At 39.2% G+C, this 22,986-nt stretch overlaps 1 protein-coding gene across 2 annotated transcripts in view; it reads left to right on the forward strand.

The window, feature by feature from the left end:
• Positions 1–22,986, forward strand: part of FGD6 (FYVE, RhoGEF and PH domain containing 6) — a 118,401-nt gene that overhangs the window by 65,820 nt on the left and 29,595 nt on the right. For both annotated transcript variants that reach the window (XM_061204368.1, XM_061204369.1), the window contains exons 6-8: positions 9,430–9,581; positions 10,772–10,928; positions 12,597–12,684. In XM_061204368.1, the coding sequence (XP_061060351.1) occupies positions 9,430–9,581; positions 10,772–10,928; positions 12,597–12,684 (397 nt within the window). The remainder of the gene's footprint in view (positions 1–9,429; positions 9,582–10,771; positions 10,929–12,596; positions 12,685–22,986) is intronic.

The following is a 22,986-nucleotide window of genomic DNA, read 5'->3' on the forward strand; positions in this document are numbered from 1 at the left end:
GTAGGAGTGAGAGTAGATCATCTGCCAACCTCATGTTAACATCCTGTCTGGTATGTGCAAATGTTAACTCACTAGAGCCCAGCGTTAGCGGGTATCTTAACAACCAGGCTCTCAGCCATTACTAGGAGGGGTTTGTCACCAGGATAATGTGGGTGAAGCCAAAAGCATCTCTTGTTTCAATCCAGCACTCCCACTATGCTGTTAAGGCTTATATTTACTCTTCTACCAAAAGTACCTCATAAAGGTAGCACGTGGATTGTTTTAATCCTGAGCGCTCCTGCTATCTGATTTCCTCTAAATGGATTAACTTCTGTGTTATATGATAGAATATGACTGCTTTAAAATATCTAACAGGCTTTAGATAATCCAGTGGGTATTTCTGGAAATCAACCAGGTATCCATGTGGCTTGGGAGAAGCTATTGTTTAGTTATATATGATTTCCCATTAATAGTCTTCCATATTAGAGACTCTAGAATAGCATTAATAGATCTTTCTGTGAAACAGAAATGTTCAGTATCAGCACTGTCCAATAGAGTAGCCATACTTTAAAAAGTTTAATGTATCAGAGTAGTTTGTTAACACTTTATATATCACTTTAATATGTTACTGTAGCTCACTATCACTTCTTTGTTTTGAATTTGCTGAACCAGGTGCTATAGCTCATAAAAGTGTTTTTAAATCTAATGAATTTTATCATATTACATTGGGAGGAATTAGATTTGGGTAGAGGTTATGTGATTTAAAATATACTTAAGGTTCTAAGAATTGGTGCACTTAGCTGAGGGCTTTGATTCTTCTGATGTTTGTGAGAAAAAATTGGGCCTGCAGAGGCAGTAGCAAGACTGTAAGTAATATGGTCCTCACTCTGCAGTACCTACCATGAGCTCTTGAACTTTGACCTGGATTTGAAAAAAGGTCCAATATACACATTGTCTCTAAGTCAATACCCTATTGAGTCCAAAGAAAAAAGAGATTCTTAAAAGGCAGTCTTTCCCTTTTCAATATAGTAGTGCCATCCATATAGCTGCCAAAGCCAGAAAACTAGGATTTGTTCTTCATTTCTCCCTCTTACCTCTCCAGCCGAACTATCAGCAAACCTGCTGATTCTGTTTCCTCTTTACTGCTACCAGCCTAGTCCAGAATATCATCTCATACTCAAAACAGCACCGGCCTTTTAACTGGGCTTCCTATGTCCATTCTTACCCCCCTTCAATCTGTTCCTTAAAAGATTTTTTTTCATGTAATGTATTAGGAGTGATTTTCTTAACATATATATTAGATCATGTCACTCCCCTGCTTAAAACCCTTTAAATGGTTCTCACTGCATTGTATAATAAAAACCATGCTATTTACCAAGTCCTGTAAGTAGGATGACCATCTGTCCTAGTCTGCTTTTGACCACCTTGGTTATTGTCTTAGCATAATATTATTAATAGAGCTCCCTTTTACTGTCAAAAATGATCTAGTTTGGATAGTAAATTATGGTTCCCCCTGCCTGTAAGGCGCCCTGTGATTTGGCCTTCAGTAATGAGGTGAAATGTTGGTGAAAGAGAGAAAGGCATTCTCTCACTTGCAGACCATGTTCTGGCCATACCAGCCTCCTTTCAGTTCTTAGTTCAGTGCTAAGGTTATTCCTGCTCAGAGATTTTGCCAATGCAGTTTCCTGGAATGTTCATCCTTCCTTCATTTGTTCGTAGCTAGTTCTTTCTTTATCCTTCCAGTCTGGGCTTAATGTGACTTCCTCAGAGAGGTCTTCATTGACCATCCTTTTCTCTTCAACTTTCCTCTGTTTCTTTTCTTCTTGATACTTCATATGTTTTGTATATCTGTTTGTTTACTTGTTTGTTTTTGGTCTCCTGTACTAACATGTAAGCTAGGTGAGGGCAGATATTGTGTATCTTCAGAGTCTCCCATCATTCCTATTCAGTGGAAGGCCCCCAGTAAATGTTATTGAATGAACGAATGGGACTAATTGGTTAGTGGTTAAGAATTCTGCTTCTGCCACTAACTGTGTGCTCTTGAGCAAATTAATGAAGACCTTGTTTTCTTCTGGAAAATGGGAATAATAATAACCACATAAAGTTGGTGTAAGGGTTAAATGTGATCATACAAAAAACTGTTAGGCACCAATTAGTTTTAGCTGCAGGCTAAGTGGAGGTCCTTCAAGATAAAGTGCTGTTATTTAGAATGTATTTATGTCAGTTAAAATCCATACTATTTAGTTTTAATGTTATCTTAGTAAGCTTTTACTCAAATCAATCAAAATAAAATTTGTTCCTGAAAAATACCCTACTACGTTTCTTCTTCCGTTAGAAAGTAAGCTCCATGAAAGCAGGGATTTTTATCTGTTTTGTTTATTGGTATCGTACTAAATTCGTATGTTAAATGAATGATAGGAAACTGATGAATAAAACTTGGTTTGGTGAAACTCTAGTTGTTTATATTTCTTTTCCTCTTTTGTAGCAGAAGTTGTCCAATCCAGAGGTTGCTATTATATTGTATATAAATGCCATTTTCCAGATAAAACACCTTAGACATCTAATATAATTAAGTACAAATGATACAGTGTTTTTTTGCTTTTGTTATCTTATTTGCTTTCTGATGGGAGACTGGTTTAATAGACATATCTATAAGCTTACTTTTTAAATGTCTAAATAGCATGATTTAAAATATATATTTTGAAAGAAAATGATTAGAGACTTTGAGGTCTTTTTAACAAAGATGGGCTGGTTAAGTAGTAGGTAAGTGGTACTCGTAATGAAGCATCTTTGTTCTACCAATTGCCTTAGACTGGGATATACGTTACCTTGAAAATTTGAGAGACTCCCAATTAAAATCCATAGAGTTAGAGGCAAAGCTACTTGGACATTCAGATGTCTATTAGTAAATAGAATATATCTTTTTTAAAAATGCATTATAAAAGACTTCCTCGGGCTTCCCTGGTGGCGCAGTGGTTAAGAATCTGCCTGCCAATGCAGGGGACACGGGTTCGAGCCCTGATGTGGGAAGATCCCACATGCCGTGGAGCAACTAAGCCCGTGTGCCGCAACTACTGAGCCTGTGCTCTAGAGCCCGTGAACCACAACTACCGAAGCCCGTGCGCCTAGAGCCCATGCTGTGAAACAAGAGAAGCCACCGCAATGAGAAGCCCGTGCACTGCGACAAAGGGTAGCCCCCATTTACCGCAACTAGAGAAAGCCTGCGCGCAGCAATGAAGACCCAACACAGCCAAAAATAAATTAAATAAATAAATAAATAAATAAATAAAATAATAATAAAAGACTTCTTCATAGAAGCCTCCAGTTTTTACCATCTTAAAATGACTTCATCTTGTTCTACTGAATACACCTTGTCTTTTCAGGTTTGAGAACCATTTAAGTATCGTTTGTTCTTTAGTTATAAAGAATCCGCCTTTAGTGTCTATTGACATGGCTACCAGACTTTCACTTCTGAGCAGCTTCCTTCGCGTGAGGACTACCCTTCACTGTATGAAGTTCATTGGTTTTTTTGGTTTGTTTTTTTTGGTTTGTTTGTTTGTTTTAATTTTTGACCACAGCTTGCGGCATGCGTGATCTTAGTTCCCCGATCAGGGATCAAACCCGTGCCCCCTGTACTGGGAGCATGGAGTCTTAACCACTGGACCGCTAGAGAAGTCCCTGAAGTTCATTGTTAAGAGTGCCTTTGTCTTGCTGCTGAGGTGTTTGTTTCCCTCACCTTGGTTTGGTATAATGTTTCCTTCTGTTTATAAACCTCTGTTTGAGGGCTCTCTTTCCAAGCTTCCAGGGACTTGTGGATCTTAAATGGTAATCATGTATCATTTAAGATAACCAGATCTCCTTTAATTAAATAAATGGCCTTACTGAGTGCTCTCTGTGCACCTCGCAGCATGATATGTTACACAAATTATCTATTTTAATCCTCATAACCACCCTATCAGATAGATGTCGTTTCTGTTTTTTTAAATGAAGAAAGTAAGCCAACTGCCAAAAGTAACCCACTAAATGGCAAAACCCATTAAATGGCAAAGCCAGACTTTGAACTCTGGTCTGTTTGAGCCCTTGCACTAAGTGAATGTTCAGAAATTGATTAAAAATTGTTACTTGAAATCTCTGCCATGCTGTGTAGGGTACAGTGTATCTTTGAGTATATTGGCTTGCATTCAGAATTCTTTCAGTTGGGCCAGGAAACTGGAGAAGTTCTAGTTTTTCATCTTCTAAAGATGATCATTTAGGATATATTATGATGATTATTTCTTAATGTTATTAAGCAGGGGTTGGAGATTTGAGACAAAGGATAGGTTTCATCCATGTTTTATACAGTTTTGCATTGATGATTGTACATGATATCACCAGGTCTGAACATAGAGGGAGGAGTAACTTCATTGGTCAAATATTTTCATTTTAAAACAAAATCAAATTGTTAACGTGGAGCCTTCCCACCACCCCCTTTAACTTCATAGTATCACACTGCTTTCTGTATATTTTTCAAAGCTCTTTGACCTTAGCAGCTGCTTTGCTTTTGCTTAATATGAAGTGATTCTTAATGCCCTTCATGTAGGCAGGGAGCCCTGCAGAGCTCCCTGTCTGCTCATATGTCCATTTAGTCTTTGTAATTCACTGTGTCATCATAGTGGTTAAGTAACGCCCTAAGGTCAGGAAGCCCAGTCAGGACAGCTGGTTATTAACTCACTTACTTCTCTTTGGTCCTGGAGATATAAAGCCTGACCTGACAAACAAGGCCATCTGTTTTGTGCTTCGTTGCTTTAGATGTTCAGACTTGATTTTATTTGCATTGATTATTGCTTGCTCTTGCCCAAGTGATCAGAGCTGGTAAGGCTAGTATGTTAATACCTCAAAGGAGCTGAGTTTTTTTAAAGTTGATCTGGTTCTTATTTGTAGCTTTTCTTGGAATTATTAAGAATACTATTATGGTATGCTTTTTAATCCAGAAGCCCATTTCTGTTTCTAAAAAGGCCAAGTTGATGGTGATCAGAAACTAGAGTGTAGGTGGTTCAGTTTTGCATACAGAATCTTTGGTAGGTTTTATGTTAGAACAATAGATTGAAGTATATGTAGTTGATATCAAAAAACTCACCCACTTACCTAACATTTTTACACTCTAGCTCCCCTCACCTCTTTTATTTTAATTACCCACCTTTTCCAGTGTGAAAAAGTATACTTTGGATCTAATTGAAAGTGCCAGTCCTGTGGTCTTGCATCCTCACTGATTTAGTCAAGGGGGTGTTGGTAAATTTAGATTCTTCTGCCTCAAAATAGTTTTGCCTCTGGCTCTTAAGTGTCATCACACTTTCCCAAATTACCCTGGCTGTTAGCATTTAGAAAAATAACCAGACATATGTTGTAATCATCTTTTCTATTTAAAAAAAAAAAAAAGTTTCCTCCTTCCAGTGGCACGAGTTTGGAAATGGTTGAGGTTCATGAAGAGCTGAGAAGTTAGAGATTGTGTGTAGTTCCTGTGTGAATTAGTTGCATCTGACACTGGGGCCACTGCACATGGCTTTCAGGGGATGGTAGCCCACGAGGTGAGGGAATGAATTGGGGCCAGGGCTGCGCTGTGTGGTTAAGAAGGCCATCAGTTATGAGTAGAGCCCTTGGTCTGAGTTGCACTGGCCTGGAGGAAGGGATGCTCTTTTCTGTTTTCAAAAATCCACCATGAAGGCTAACAATGGCCCTGGTAGTACTTGTTTAGAATATGTAACTCTCTGGGTCTTAGGAATAATATTTAATAGCTGGGTATGAACTCTCTAAATTCCTATTGTCTTTGTTAAACGTTCTTCCTTTGCGCTTATAGTTATATTTCTCTTTTATTCTGACATGCTACTCATAATTTTAAAAAAGGCTTCATAGCCCATTCATTCCTCTAGAGCTGTCGACATCACCCAGTAGTACTGGAAAAAAACTAAAGTTTTGCCCGGTATGTGACAGGGACCTCCAATTAGAGGTGGCCACCTCACTGGTCAGTGCAGTGTGGATTTGGCTAGTGTCTGTTGAATGTGTCTTAAATAAACCAGTTTCCTTTTTGGCAATGGTGGCAGACATATGGAATACAGAGTCTAGCAAAAGCTGTGTCAAACAGGGTCCTTAAGCTACATAGCAGCTAATGTCTGCTGTCACTGTCCTGGCTGAGGAAATGCCTTCCAACTGGAAAATAAAAGTCATCCTGCTGCCAAGGGACAAACATATTCATCATTTATCCTACCAGAAGAAAGGGCAGTGCTTCTTGTTTTGCTGAACAAGGAAACTCTTGCGTCTAAATTATATTAATCATTAAACTGGTAAAATAAAAAATAAAATGCTATAGAAGATGTTTAACTGTTGTGCTTTGAATACATTTACAATTGAGGATGTTATTCGTGGTATGTAAATATATTCTGTATAGTTCTGCCTGATGGAAAGTCTAATGACTTTCGAAAGTGTTAAGTTGGCTCTATTTTCTCTTACTAAATGTGAATGCTGATAGAAACAAGCTGTTGGGAGATGGAATTTGGCCCAAATCCATTTGGTTTCTGGAGCTGTTTTGTGTGGTTTTCTGGATTGTAGTTTATACAAGTAACGAATTCTTATTTTATTTATTTATTACAGTAATTAGTTGTCAAAGTAGTTCTTTAGTTACTGGTCTAACTAGTTGGTTCCTTTGGGTTAATATGACTGTTCTGGGCTGATAAAGTTAGTCCCAGGTACTGAGGCCTAAGTGAAGGGTTTATTAGCACTTCTTGAACATAGGATTTGACTTGTCTAAAATATACCTTAGAAGAGGAATCGTTTTTTTATTTTTTTTTGGCCATCCCTCACGGCATGTGGGATCGCGGCATGTGGTATCTTAGTTCCCTGACCAGGGATAGAACCCATGCCCCTGCAGTGGAAGCCCAGAGGTGGAGTCCTTACCACCGGACCACCAGGGAATTCCCAGAAGAGGAATCTTTTTGTGTACTTTTATTTATTTTTTTTTTTACATATACATATATTCATTCTTTTTTAGATTCTTTTCTCGTATAGGTTATCACAGAATATTGAGTAGAGTTCCCTGTGCTATACATTAGGTCCTTGTTGGTCATCTGTCTTATATATAGTAGTGTGTGTGTTCATCCCCAGCTCCTGATTTATCCCTCCCCCTCACATTTCCCCTTTGATCACCATAGGTTTGTTTTTGATATCTGTAAGTCTTTCTGTTTTGTAAATAAGTTCATTTGTATTGTTTTTTTTTTAAATTAGATTCCACATATGAGTGATATCATATGATATTTGTCTTTCTCTGTCTGACTTCACTTAGTATGAAAATCTCTACGTCCATCCATGTTGCTGCAAATGACATTATTTCATTCTATTTTTAATGGCTGAGTAATACCCCATTGTATTTGTACACACACACACACACACACACATATATATATATATAAACATCTTCTTAATCCATTCATCTGTTGATGGACATTTAGGTTGCTTCCATGTCTTTTTTGTGTGTGTGTCTGCCTGCACCACAAGGCCTGTGGGAATCTTAGTTCCCTGGCCAGGGATTGAATCCATGCCCCCTGTAATGGAAGTGTGGCGTCTTAACCACTGGACCACCAGGGAAGTCCCCCCCATGTCCTGGCTACTGTAAATAGTGCTGCAATGAACACTGGGGTGCATGTATCCTTTTGAAGTATGGTTTTCTTCTCATATATGCCCAGGAGTGGGATTGCTGGATCATATGGTAGTTCTATTTTTAGTTTTTTTAAGGAACCTCCATACTGTTCTCCAGAGTGGCTGTACCAATTTACATTCCCACCAACAGTGTAGGAGGGTTCCCTTTTCTCCACACCCTTTCTAGCATTTATTGTTTGTAGACTTTTTGATCATGGCCTTTCTGACCAGTATGAGGTGGTACCTCACTGCAGTTTTGATTTGCATTTCTCCGATAATTAGTGATGTTGAGCATCTTTTCATGTGCCTCTCTGCCATCTGTAGGTCTTCTTTGGAGAAACGTCTATTTAGATCTTCTGCCCATTTTTTGATTGGATTGTTTTTTTGACATAGAGCTGTATGAGCTGTTTATATATTTTGGAGATTAATCCCATGTCGGTTGCTTTGTTTGCAAATATTTTCTCCCATTCTGTGGGTTGTCTTTTTGTTTTGTTTATAGTTTCCTTTGCTGTGCAGAAGCTTTCACGTTTAATTAGGTCCCATTTGTTTATTTTTGTTTTTATTTTCATTACTCTAGGAGCTTTTTGTGTACTTTTAAATTAGGTATGAAGTTGTTGCCTTTCACAAGAAGCATAAGAAATACTAATGGTTAATGTATGTAGGTAAGGGGTAGGTGCTGAAAGGATCAGGGAAGAAATCAGGGTCTTTTTTTGTTTATTTGATTTGCCCAGTGAATTCCTGAAGGGAAAGCAGCTAGAAAGGAGAAAGAAGATAAAGCCTAGTAGAGAGTCTGTTTTACCCAACCTTTGCTTTACAGTTTTAATTAAACCTCCTGTTTCTAAGAGGGAACAATCTTTGTTATTGAATCCTCAGGACTATAGAACAGAGTCCACCATTGTTTTACTTATCCCCTGGGGGGAGGCCTCAAGATATAGTGAAATGTAGAGAAGTACCATCTCCAACCCCACCCTTTCCAAGTCCTCTGGAGTGATAGGGTGGGGTGGGGTGGGCCTGTCTTAAAACATGGTATAAATAGTCTCACAGGGAAAAGTGATATGTGATGAGAAAAGTTTTTATTTGTGAAAAGTATAGATTCTGGTGAATTTATGGGGAGGGAGGAAAGAGTTTAAGGTCCAGAGTTAAAATGTTTTGTTGATTCTGTGTGCCAAATACATTGTAAGAAGCTTTGTGTGCAGTATCTAATTAAAGTCTCATAACCCATTTAACAGATGAGGAAAATGGAGCTAGCTCAAGCAAACACAGTATTTTAGGAGTAAGGGCTTGGATCCAGTATTCTCTGATTATCAAGAATGTACCACCCTCCACATGCCTCACTTAGAATGCTCCAGCATTTGGGAAGTAATTACTGAAAGTGGACAAAGGGACACTTCCAAAATAAAATTAAGATCTGGAGACTTTTAAAATAAATGGATTTTGTTCACATAGTAGTATTGGAATAATTTTAAGGCCTACTTAGAGTTGCAGTACAATTTCCAGATACCCCCTTAGTATAATTACTAAGTTTGGAGATCAAACCAAAAGATTTAAGAGAAATATCACGCAATCTGTTTTAAAACCAAATATCCACCCCAGCCATTTTGTGTGTGTGTGTGTCCTAGCCAAGTAAGTGGGATAGGAGGAAGTGGGTACTTTTCAATTTGAGTTCTTCGTGGGAAATACAATTTGCAGTTTATATTGTTTTAGGGAAGAGAGTGACTGGGGAAAAAGCTTTTTATTAAGTTACATATGTATGTATATTGTTTTTCCTCCTCTGAACTGTAACAGGATTTCCGGGATGCAGTAGCCCATGCTTCCAGGCAACTTGGGAAACCAGTGATTGAGGACCGGATCCTAAATCAGATCCTATACTACTTGCCTCAGCTGTACGAGCTCAATCGGGATCTCCTGAAGGAACTGGAGGAAAGAATGTTGAACTGGTAAAAATGGACTGACCAGCTTTCCCAGTTTCCAAGTTTAGATGAAGCCATAAGGGCCCTGCATGTGACAGAGAGGCATTGTTCCTGACATTGTGTTTTTTCAATATATTGAGTTTTCTTGGCAGTTACCTGTGGATTGATCACTTTGGATGGCCAAAATTCACTGTTGCACCTAGCTCGGTACTCTAAATTTTTAAATTCTTTGGTAATGTTGCCTCAAAAGCAGGAAGGGCCCATAGTCAGCCAATTTAACTTTCTATAGGTGACCTTTATAATCAGGATTTTTGAAATTGGGAGAGTTTAGTTGATGTATTCACATTGGAAACATTTTTAAATGTCTCATCTATCTTTTTGGAGCTTCAAGCCAGGAAACTCTGCATTTTGGAAAGGAGACCATTCACCGAGATAATAGGAAGATATGTTGTTTGGTTTAGAAAATTTACACATATATGACATCATTGTAGATGTTGTAGATTTTAGAACAGGAAAAGAATACCAAAGATTAACTGCTTTTATTGGTCTTTAGACAGTAACAGAAACTTTGGTGATATCTTTGGAAATGTGTAGAGTTTGGTCTGGGGGATTGAATTTATTGTTGAAGTCCATGGGGAACCCAAAATAACAACATGGTGTATCACCTACTTTCATGATAACAATTTCCCTCTAAGCTTTCTTTACACATAATCCAGGAAAATACCTCTGCCTGTTTTGCAAATATCTTGCTTCTGTGTGTTGGGAAAATAGGCTAAATAGTGGTTAATACTTAGCTGCAGCCTAAGTATAAAATTACACAGAGTTTAAGGGCTGAGGAATGATTAAAAGCTATTTTTTAAAAGCATGATAAAATAAAACATAATTAAAAAGAGTTTTCCTGTCCATACTTTATCATTAACTCTTATAAAAAATTATCTTAAAAGTTCATCTGAATTTTCTGAACAGTCTCTGGCTATACAGAAGCATGAGATGGTGAAAGCAGGGAGACCAGTCAGAGGACTGGCAGAATCCAGGCAAGATGTAATGGTAGCAATAATGGAAATGGGAAAGGGTGGGCATTTGGGGATATTTCTTACAAGAAGAGGAAAAAAAGGTAAGTTGATGGCTTGGAAATGGGGCTCTGCTCATCATTGGATATGTTTTGGATACTGTAGTGACTCTTTTTCTGTTTTTGTCTCTCTCTTCTCTATCCTTAGGACGGAACAACAAAGAATTGCTGATATCTTTGTAAAGAAGGGACCATATCTAAAAATGTATTCCACATATATCAAAGAATTTGATAAGAATATAGCTTTGTTGGATGAGCAGTACAAGAAAAACCCAGGTTTTGCTGCTGTTGTTAGAGAATTTGAGGTATTTTTGCTACCGTCCTCTGTTTTGCTACCATTTCTCTGTTTTGAAACTAAAAATATTAGTGAATTCCAGTTACAGCAAACTAGAAAAGTTTTAGAAGTATTAAGATATGGCTGATTTCTAATTTGTACGGTAATTAAACTTTAAAATCATTTGTCTTTTCTTCCCTCTTTTCCTTTCTTCTGAAGTCTTCATGCTATTGATATTAAGAATGGAAGTGTGGTATATACAGCTATGGCAACTGATAATTGACCCAGGTTTTCATCAGTGTCCAGTGAGTTGTTCTGTTGCCTTGGCAGCAAAAGAAAACATGACGGAGAAAGTTAGCTGTCTAATATCTAATGATGCTTGCATGATCGATGCTTTCTTTTTTTTAAAAGCTTATGTCTCATTACTTCTCATTTCTTTTTTCTTTTTTTAAAATAAATTTATTTATTTATTTATTTTTATTTTTGGCTGTGTTGGGTCCTCTTTGCTACGCACGAGCTTTCTCTAGTTGCGGTGAGCGGGGGCTACTCTTCGTTACGGTGCGCGGGCTTCTCTTGTTACGGGGTATGGGCTCTAGGCGCGTGGGCTTCAGTAGTTGTGGCACACAGGCTCGGTAGTTGTGTCACACGGGCTTAGCTGCTCCGCGGCATGTGGGATCTTCCTGGACCAGGGCTCGAACCCGTGTCCCCTGCATTGTTAGGCAGATTCTTAACCACTGTGCCACCAGGGGAGTCCCTCGATGCTTTCTTAACATGCATTGTCATTATACTCTCATAATTATTCTACATACCAGACCCTGGATGTACATATTTAGAAAAAGATAGAACCATCATATTTGAAAAAAGTCTTTCCTTCCCACTTGAGCTGTGTAAGAACACCAGGACATCTTAGGAGGCAGGGACATTTTCACTTGGCCATTTTGATGTCACCCCACAGTAAATACCTTTATTGGAGATAGGAGGTGAGACTCAGGAATGGGCACCAGTATCTGTTGTACATACTAAGAAAAAAACTGTAGGCAGAATCGAATGTCCTTGTGGTCAAGTCAAAAGCGTTCCGGAATCAAATGTTCCCATATACAGTGTGATTTGGGGGATGTCTTTTGTAGCCATTCATCTGAGAAATTTTGCATTCTTCAGGCTTATAAGACGAGGTTTGCTTAGCAAGGCTGCTTTTCAGGTTGTCCCTAATTTCTGCATTCTCCCCAGCACCAGCTGTTGTTATTATGAGTATATTGATGATAGGCTCTGATGGTTATTTGAATCCAGTTCCCAGTAGTTTTATTTCTGCCATCTTATTTTGGGAGCCAGGCATTTCCTTCTTGGTTGTTGGGTTGGTGTGTGTTATGAATACATTGGTAGATGCTTTTCTAAGTGGTAGCTGCTGCCTCTGATTGGCCTACAACGCAGACTGCAGCCTCCACCCTCCACCCTCTGCGAGAGGGCTGTGAATTTCCCAGTGAGTCAGTGATTTCAGAGATGTACCTACAAGAGAGGGTAGACTCCGTGGTGAGCTGGTTCTGATTTCCCACTCAGCATAGGAGCTGTGCCTTGAAGGGAGCTTCTCCATGAATCCCAGAGTCGCTGGCTATTTAAAGTTCGGCTTCCGGAGCACTTGGATCTGGGTCCCTTGCTTCTTAGGAAAATGCATGTGTTTACTTTGGATGCCTTTTCCTTTCAGATGAGCCCACGCTGTGCTAATCTGGCCCTCAAGCACTACCTGCTCAAGCCGGTTCAGAGGATCCCCCAGTACAGGCTGCTGCTAACAGGTGGGCTTCTCTGGCACATTACCAACCAAGCAACTCCTGTCGTTCTTAGGAAACCCTGCCTTTCCTAAGAACACCTCTCTTTTTCTATCCGGTAGCAGATTTTCCTAACACATGAATTTATACATTGCTGGCAGCCTCACGTAGACATTGCCGGCACTGAACTTCTTTAGTTCTTTGGTCATCCGTGTGCATTCTCTGCTCTAGGCATTCATACATGTTAATTCCTTTTGCTCAGAACTTCTTTTACGGTCTCAGCCCCACAACGCTGTGTCGTTTTACCTGGTTAATATTATTAATTCCAAGAAGGTACTTTCCCAGCCACTCAAGAATGAGGTTTAGAGGGTCACTCCCACATATTTGTATATCAACTACCGTGGCCGTCTAGTCACTTACTTCAAAGGGTTGTTATAAGGATTGATTGATGAGTTATGTGCTTAGAATAGTGCCTTGGTCATAGTAAGTTCTAAATAAGTATTAGCTGCTGTTATTAGTATTATCCATATCCTTATCATCATCATGATTGTCATTATGTCTGGTAATTGTCTGTATCTTCTACTGGAGCTTCAGGATTACAGGGCTGTGTGTCTAGTTTACCACTGTAATAGTTAAAAAAAGAAAAAGCTATGATTTGAGTGAAGGCACACACTGTGCTGAGGACTTTATATTCATTGGGTCTTTAAGTCTTCACCATAGCTATGCATATATCACAATATTATTTATATAGATGAAATAATAGGCTTATAGTGATTGAGTGGTCTGGCATCACGAAAAGCCAGTATAGTCTCAGTACCAAGCATAGTATCCAACACATACTACTACTAGGTCCTCTGTGGTATTTGCTGAAATGTATTGGATATGCAGTGACTTAATATACATATATAATGTGCATTAAGAACTATGTCAAGGACTTCCCTGGTGGTCCAGTGGTTAAGACTCTGCGCTTCCAATGCAGGGGGCACAGGTTTGATCCCTGGTTGGGGAACTAAGATCCTGCAGGCTGCACGGCATGGCCTAAATAAATAAATGGATAGCTAGATAGATGCTGCAGGGCATGGCCAAAATAAATAAATAAATAGATAGATAGATAGATAAGTATCTAGATAAATAAATAAAGAATTGAAGAATTGTGTCCAAATGCACAAGAATATTCAAATGCCACTGCCACTCTAAATTCAATCAGCTGTAATTTTATGTAAATAGATTTTGAGGTACTTGGTTCCTGTTAGTGTTCTTAAGCAATGGCACCCCTGCTTTAATCCTTAATCACTTTCTCTTAAGCCAAGAGCTATACTGAATGAGGTAGGTGAATTCTGGAAAGCCAGAATTTCCCGATTTCACTTTAGGCAAAGCCTTCATACCTTCCAAGCTTGCCTAGTGAACTGCTGATGAAGAAGGCCTGCCTTTCAGCCCCAGGCCTGGCTACCCTAGGTATTTCTACTTAATTTGAATGTCTAACTGTGAATCAGGCACTAGATTTCTCTCTGGAATGACATAGGCAAACCAAATAATTTGAGGATATCCTGTCCATCTGTACTTTCTTTCCTCTGCATTTGGCAGAGATTTAGACTACACAGGGCAAAAGGAAGTGCCCATGCATGTGTTGTGTTTTTGCTAGATAAATTCAATGCTGTATCATAAATGAGCTATTGAATGGCTTAGGCTATTTCTACAGCTATCGAATTAAGTACTGTTTTTAGTGGCAAAGGACTATGGTTTCAAATGAGAGAAGGATGGAGCAAGGTTCTGAAATTTTCATGTAAAAATATTTTTTTTCCCACACTGTGACTGATCTAAGTAAAAGAGTTACACATGTGTTTAATGTAGGTTTCATACTGAGTTTGATTTTAATTGATTAATGGTGAAATAGCAACGGCAAGTTTTAAAAATTCTTTTCAAGAGAACAGATTTCATTTGTTTTATAACCAACATGATGTGAGCTTGGGGTTAGTTTTGAGCTTTGTCTTCTTTAATCTTAAAGCCCTCCCCACCCTTAACTTGGAAAATCTCCATTATTTAAATGATGTACCATACTTTATATATAGCAGACCCTTAGTAACTGTGGATTTATTTGTTCAAGGTTACAAAGTCAGGACTAAAGTTAAAGAAAGAACATAGACTTTGTAAAGCAATAACCGACGATTCATTCTATGCCTTTTCTTCCATTGATTCAAATTCTTCCCTTCCTCCACCTGACCTGAAGTCCTCCATTACCTCCAAAGCCATCTCTGATTACTCCAGTTCTTCTTAACCCTTTGTATTGGTGCAGTGTGACTTAGTAAATATTTATTTGATGCCTTGTGAATTTGCTAATATTTGTATGACTTGAATGTTGATTCCTTAATTTGATTATAAACTCCTTGAGGTCAAGGAGTGAGTCTTTTAATTAATAATTAATAATTTAGTGCACCCCAGTATATCTGGGTCCCTTTGGGATAGCTTGGAAGCTGTTTAGGAAATAATTCTGGTTGGTTTTAAGCTACATTTAAAGCATCCCTTTAACCAAAATATCTTTAGCTTAATTAAAGGACAACATTGAGAGAGAGAATTTCAGAGACAGTCTCTCCTCCAGAGAGGTGAAGTGTCTTGCCCCAGCAACACAAATAGTGTCTATTAGTTGAAGCACCTGTGGTCATATAATCCTAAGGACATATGGGGGTTGGTACCAAAAGTTTGTTTTATACGTATTTTTATTTAAAACTCTTATTTTCCAGTACTCCTTTTTGTCATGTTCTGATTTCTCTCTACTCTGCAAGATATTTCTACTTTTGTTATCAAAGTGCCCCTATCTACGCACTTAGATTTTTAGAAGTTGGATTTTAAGTCTTACGTTTGCATCTATTCAAACATGTGAATTAACTCTGGATCCTCATCTTTGGATAAACAAGCTCAATGATTTAATCCTCCACACAACCTTGTGAGGGAAGTATTGATACTTTTATTTCCATTTTAGAATTTGGAATAATTCCAGGGGCACAGAGTATACAGGAACAGAGAGAAAGAGTGAGATTATTTCATGCAACTCCTGACAACTTCGATTTATTGAGTTTCAGGCAGAGAAAGGGAAGGATTCCTACGTGGCTTGGTATAAGTAGGTTTGTGCCCACCTTGGCTTCTTGGGAAGGGAAGATTGAGAAATGCAGGGATGAAGTACAGATAAGATAAGATAGTTTCTTTTGGAGTCCTTTAGAGAAAGGTAAGTGGAAATCCCCAGATACAGCAGTCCTGCCCCTACTGTTCAAACAAGCATCCTATTGTCTGCAGTGTTTTCTTCAGGACCTAATTTGGGTTTCTAGTGGGTATTTTACTTAGGCTATTTCTTCCTTCATTGTAGTAAAAAATTTCCAACTGAATTCTTGGTAATATTTTTTTAAGCTCAGCTCAAAATAGGATCAAAGAAAATGTATATGTTGTATAATGAAATGCTTAAGATTAGAATTGTTTTTTTTTAAGTAGTAAAGAAAGTGATTTACTTAATTTAAGCAGGAAAAACTTGTAAATTTTACCTTTATTTTGGCCACCTAAGAGCAGTGGATCTGGCCAGATCTTTCAATCTGTGTGGGGCCCAAATCCTATGTGAAGTTAGGACAAAGGGGGATCTTGAGGCAGCAGTGAGGGAGCAATTTTTAAAAAGTGAACAGATGCTGCTAAAGGAGCAACATTAATTTTTTACCACTGCTTATTTCCTTCCTCCTCATCAGTTCAGGGTAGAGACTATCTTTTTTTATCCTAACCCAGTGTCTGCATAGATTCTGGCACATAACAGGGACTCAGTAAACTGAAAGGCTTAGGGAAATAAACGTTGTTCCTTTTTATGAGGTTGAGAATCCCTACGCAGTGATGCCTGTGAACATTTGACAGATGGATGGATTGATAAATTGCTTTTAAGAGTAAAAACACTTCCAGTTACCCAGAAAGAAAACTGTGGAAAGGACTAAAATGCTTCTCTTTCCTTGTCTTTCCTCCGTCGTAAGATCTGCTGACTAGTTTTCCTCTGCTTCTGCTTCCTGCCCTTTCCATTTCCCTTGTTATGCTCCAGGCCAGGCCTTTCTAAACTCATGCCAAGTTGTGGTAATATCTTCCTATTGGTCATGCTCCCTTTATCACGCCCATTTCCAAGAAGACCATAGAAAAAACACACTTCTCCCATGTCTCCACTTTGCTTTCACACTACCACACTCAACACTTCTGACACCAGATATATAGGTTTTTTTCCCACACCAAGCGACTCTCTTCAGCACCAGCTACATGTCCTATAATTCAATTCAATTCTGACACTGTCTACCTGGAGATAGTGGGCTCAGTTCCACAAGCCTGACCCTTCCAAACTTCAGATGCCATTCGCAAGTCCCAGGCTGTAACCTATATTTCTGACCGACCGACCGTAAATCTGGGTTCCCATGGCTTTCTCCTTGGGTTTGAAAGTTTGCTAGAATGGCTCACAGAACTCAGGGGAACACCTGTTTACGTTTACTGGTTTATTATAAAAGGGTATGCTAAAAGATAAAAATGAACTTCATATGGAAGAGGTACCTAGGGCAAGGTATGGTGGTTGGAACTCCCATGCCCTCTCTGGGCACACCAGCTCCCTAGAACCTCACCAAACCCTGTATTCTGGGGTTTTTATAGAGGCTTCATCACGTAAGCATGACCCATCATTAACTCCACTTCTAGCCCCTCTCCCCTTCCTGGAGGATGGAGAGTAGGGCTGAAAGTTTTAAGCTTTTAATCATGGCTTGGTCTTTGTGGTGACCAGTCCCCATCTAGGAGCCGACCAAGAGTCACCTCATTATAACAAAGGACACTACTGTCACTTAGGAAATTCTAAGGCGGCTTTGTGTCAGAACTAGGGTCAAAGACCAGATATTAGAACAAAAGATGCACCTACTGCTCTTTTTTTTTAAATGAATTTTTGATATGATATATTTTAATAAATTTATTTATTTATTTATTTATTTATTTAGGCTGCATTGGGTCTTCGTTGCTGCGCGCGGGCTTTCTCTAGTTGCGGTGAGCAGGAGCTACTCTTCGTTGAGGTGTGCGGGCGTCTCATTGCGGTGGCTTCTCTTGTTGCAGAGCATGGGCTCTAGGCACGCGGGCTTCAGTAGTTGTGGCTCGCGGGCTCTAGAGTGCAGGCTCAGTAGCTGTGGCGCACAGGCTTAGTTGCTCCGTGGCATGTGGGATCTTCCCGGACCAGGGCTTGAACCCATGTCCCCTGCATTGGCAGGCAGATTCTTAACCACTGCGCCACCAGGGGAGTCCCACTCCTAGTGCTTTTATCTCTCAGAAAATTACAAAGATTTGGGGAGCTCTGTGCAAGGAACCGGGGGCAGAGACCCTACAGTTGGCCCTTGGTATCAGCAGATTCGGAACCCATGGATAGGAAGGGCTGACTGTACTACACCACTTTATATAAGGGAATTGAGCATCCACAGATTCTGGTATCTGAGGGGAGTGCTGGAACTAATCCCCCGCAGATACCAAGGGATAACTGTGTATATGTTTTCTATCATTTCACAGATATACTTTTATTCTGCTTATTAAGAAAGTTGAAAACCTGCTTATCCTACCATAACGATGGATACATGTCATTACACATTTATCCAAACCCACAGAATGTACAACACCAAGAGTGAACTCTAATGTAAACTGTGGATTGTGGGTGATCATGATGTGTCAGTGTAGGTGCATCCATTGTAACAAATGGATCACCCTGATGGGGTATGTTGATGACAGGGGAGGCTGTGCATTTGTGGGGGCAGGAGCTGTATGGGAAGTCTCCATACCTTCCGCTCAATTTTGCTGTAAATGTAAAACTGCTCTAAAAAGTTAAATCTTACTTTAGAAAAAAAATGATTTATCCACAGTATAAAGACCACAATTATAAACCTGTTCTATATAACCAAAGAATTGCCCAAACCTTATTTTCCTTTGTTCTAGCTGCATTCATTTTCTTACCCTCTGCTGAAACCTGACTTTCAAGGCCAGATTCTCACCTCCATTAATCAATCACCTACTCATTCAATCAGTATTGATACAGGCTGGCGCTGAGCTGGGCACCTGTATACACTGGCAGACAACACAGTGGTGGTCCCTGCCCTTATGGAGCTTACAGTCCTACTCTTTGGGGCCACCCCAACCCCTCAGGGTCCCTCCCAGCTCTTCCTCTTCTCAATTCCTAAAATTTATATTGATCTGGTCACTTTTTTTTTTTTTAAGGAAAAGCCAGATGCCCCACTTCTTTTCCTCCGGGGTTTTTTTGTTTTTGTTTTTAATACTTATTTATTTACTTATTTTATTTTTGGCTGCATTGGGTCTTCGTTGCTGCATGCGGGCTTTCTCTAGTTGCGGCAAGCGGGGGCTGCTCTTCATTGCGGTGCACGGGCTTCTCCTTGCGGTGGCTTCTCTTGTTGCGGAGCATGGGCTCTGGGCACACGGACTTCAGTGGTTGTGGCACGCGGGCTCAGTAGTTGTGGCTCGCGGGCTCTAGAGCTCAGGCTCAGTAGTCGTGGCGCACAGGCTTAGTTGCTCCACGGCATGTGGGATCTTCCTGGAGCAGGGCTCAAACCCGAGTCCCCTGCATTGGCAGGCGGATTCTCAACAACTGCACCACCAGGGAAGTCCCTGGTATTTTTTTAAATTAATTAGTTCATTTATTTATTTATTTGGTTGCACCAGGTCTTAGTTGCAGCACGCAGGCTCCTTAGTTGCAGCTTGTGGGCTCCTTAGTTGTGGCAGGTGGGCTCCTTAGTTGCGGCATGCAAACTCTTAGTTGCAGCATGCATGTGGGATCTAGTTCCCTGACCAGGGCTCGAACCCAGGCCCCCTGCATTGGGAACACGTAGTCTTATCCACTGTGCCACCAGGGAAGCTCCTGGTCACTTGTTTGAGTGAGAATATTCTGAGGATTTATTTTTGTAGGGGTCACTTTTTTTTTTTGAAGGGATCTTTTGTGCCTATAAAAATATGTTACATAGTATAAAAAAAAATTCCCTCTTCATCTTCTACCATCCAGGGTTGACTATCATATATCCTTTTAGGGTTGGTGTTTTTTTGTTAGGTGTTTTTTTTGTTTGTTTGTTTGTTTTTGTCTTTATTTTGTGTTATATGTATTATAAATTTTTCAATGAAAAGCCTTTTATTTGTGGAAAGCTACTACATTGGTGTTGAAACAAGGTGAATCAGTGGGGATCATAGTGGAGAAAATATAATGAAAAATATAATTTAAAAATTCCTCTGAAGTATTTTTTCCATTTCTGTATTTGCGGAGGGGAAGAAAGGCTTTTGAACTTTGATTAAATTTGGATCAGGTAGTTTCTTTGATCTTGTTCAAAATATTTATAAGTGACTTTAACAACATATTATATTACTTTTCCTGTAATCTTTGCCTTTAGTCTGGGATGGCATTAACTCCCTCTAGGTTTTAGAAATCCAGGATTTCCCATGTTGGTAGAAAATGGGATATTAAAAACATCTGTTCTGTTCTGAAGCTATAAATTTGAGTTATGAACAGGCTAATAAGCAGATTTGACAAAAGATCAGAATCAAATTAATGCATGACTTTTAAAAATCCCTTACTGAAAATTGAAACTTTTGCTTCTGAAAATTCAAACTTCTGCTTAACAAGTGTTTGTTTGAAAACCATAGGCTAAAATCATTCTAACACTTTCTCTAGAGCAGAACTTGATGAAAGGTGAGGCTGTCCTGGACACCAGCCAAAGAATTTATTTTCTGAGGAACCCAAAGGCCCTGATACAAAGCAGCTCGGTCCATGTAAAATGGGAGGGTGATAACATTCAGAATTCCCGTTGTAATTAGCTCAGCTCTTGTTCTGTTGCAATTCATTTTAATCGTAGTTGTGAATAAGGTATTTTGAGAGGTGATATGTAATAAATTATGTCCATGAAGTATTTTAGTACTACAGAAAGACTTCAGGATATAAGAGGTAAGCACATTTTATCTGCTTGTTCTATTATAGCTTTTAAATGTAATCTCACTTTCTATATAAAACAAGTGTTCTTAACCTTTTTAAGGTTATGCCAGAATCCCTCTGGGAATGTGGTGAATCCTATGGATCTCTTCTCAGAGTAATTTTTGAAGTTACAAAATAGAATTCGTAAGATTAAGAGGAAACCAATTGGCCTGAAATAAAGTTATTAAAATAATTTTGAAGAGTGCAGAGTAATACATGTGCTTCTTTAGGTAATACATTAAATAGGAAGAGGTGGTGTGGATCTAATAATTGTCGTGATTTTGAAGTAGTGGTGAGAGTAAGCAATATTTTGAGATGCCTGCAACAACCATAATGTCATATAAAAAACATGCGATTTCTATGGTGATAAAGCCCTGGTGTCATTGATAATACTGTGATTTGTTGACTATATTTGTAATGAAATTCCGTATTTCACTTAGAGATTAGTAGAAATTTTGGTTTTGCCTGTCCAAGTTTGCAGACCCTCTGAATTCTACCCATAGACATTACTGCAAAGCCATTCATTTTCCAATTCTCAGTATAGATTTGACTTGGATTCCCTGCAAGTAACCGAATGCCTCTATTGCTGAAATGGGCCTTGCCAAAGATCTAGCAAGCTGACTCTGTTGCCAAAGAGTTTCCCTCTTAGCATGTGTCAGAATCATGGGCTCACATCAGGAACTGTTCCAGGGAATTCCCTCGTGGTCCAGTGTTTAGGACTCTGCCCTTCCACTGAAGGTGTACAGGTTTGATCCCTGGTCAGGGAACTAAGATCCCCCAAGCCGCACGGCCATTAAAAAAAAAAGGGGGAACTGTTCCAATTGGAGAAAACACTGAAATTCAGTCAAACTTGAATTCACTTTGGTGTTTATATTTGCTTTATTCTTTACTTAGCAGTTCTTTGGGTAGTAAAATATACTTATCTCCCCAAACCTCAATTATTAGGGTGGTGGGGACCAAATTTGGATAAGAGGTTCCTTAAGTGGGACTTGCCTGCGTCAAGGCCATTTTTGTACATGTGAGGTTCTCACTTGATAAACTGGCAGGCTTAAATGTATCCACGAAGAAAAGCAGTCTCAATGAAGTCAAAATAATGGATGTTTACATTTGTTGACTTTCCTATGGGTCTGACTCCCCTAAGGGCATTCTGTATATGCCAAGCCAACATGTCCCGCTAAAAAGGGACCAAAGGGAGATTCTGTCCATTGTAAGATCTGATCCAAAATTTTGTCCTAGGACGAGCCTGGCATCAGGTTTGGTTTGTGGGTCCTTTGGGCATGCCACCTCTGGACCAGACTTATCAAAGTAAGACAGACCAGGGCTGCCTCATGTGGCTATGCCCTGACAAGGGCTCCCGGCTGAGTTCTAAGTCCAGCCAGCGCTCCGCTTGCCATATTGTGTGCCCTGGCGAGGGGCTGCATCAGCCCAGGAGAAGTGGCCTTTTTAATTCACAGAAAGGCATTGCCAGCTTTCCAAGAACATGAATCTGTGAACCTGAGAGCCCGGAAAGGTCACTTTTCTAACTTAGGCATCTCTGGGCCACATTCTCAGAGGCCAGAACTGACCTAATATTTGAGAAGCAGGAGAATTAGAGCGGAGACTGGAACACTTTTTAATTAGACCCTCAGAGTATCATCTCAACTGCTTAGTAAAATATGGAGCAAGAAGTGGTAACCCTAAATGAGTGTCATTTAGTCCATCATAAATTAAGGAAACATTTGTTGAATATGCACCAGACCTTGTTCTAGGTGCTGGGGGATATAAGGATAATTAATTCAGGCTCCTGGTCCTCCTGAAGCCCATGGTTTAGCATTTGTGCTTAAAGGGATACTTGACACTATAGAACCATTAACTTAGCTTTTAACTAGTTGCTGACACTCCATATTCTCATTAAGGTTAACTTAGTTTGCAATTTTATCGATACATATCAAAATGATTTTGTGTATAGTAATAAATAGAGTACATCATTAAAGAATATTCTGAGAGGGAAACATCAGTCAATACGTATTTTAAAACATCAACAGTTAAAGACACGTAATACCGTTGCAAAAATAGACCTATTGATTAAAAATAATAATAATTATTCTGCCATTGGAATAGGGAGGTAACTTGAAATAGACTATTGTTTATAAGAATCTAATGTTGACAAAGTAGGAAGTGCAAGACAATAGAAAGGATTATTTGGTGAATAACCTGTTAAAATTTGAAAAACTAATTAAAATTCATACATTATTGGATACACTAAAAATAAAATCAAAGCTAAATATAAATAGGCAGAGCACAGAGGATTTTTAGGGTAGTAAAAATACTCTGTATGATACCATAATGATGGA

The sequence above is a fragment of the Eubalaena glacialis genome, chromosome 11 (assembly GCF_028564815.1).
Source record: "Eubalaena glacialis isolate mEubGla1 chromosome 11, mEubGla1.1.hap2.+ XY, whole genome shotgun sequence".
Lineage (NCBI taxonomy): Eukaryota > Metazoa > Chordata > Mammalia > Artiodactyla > Balaenidae > Eubalaena > Eubalaena glacialis.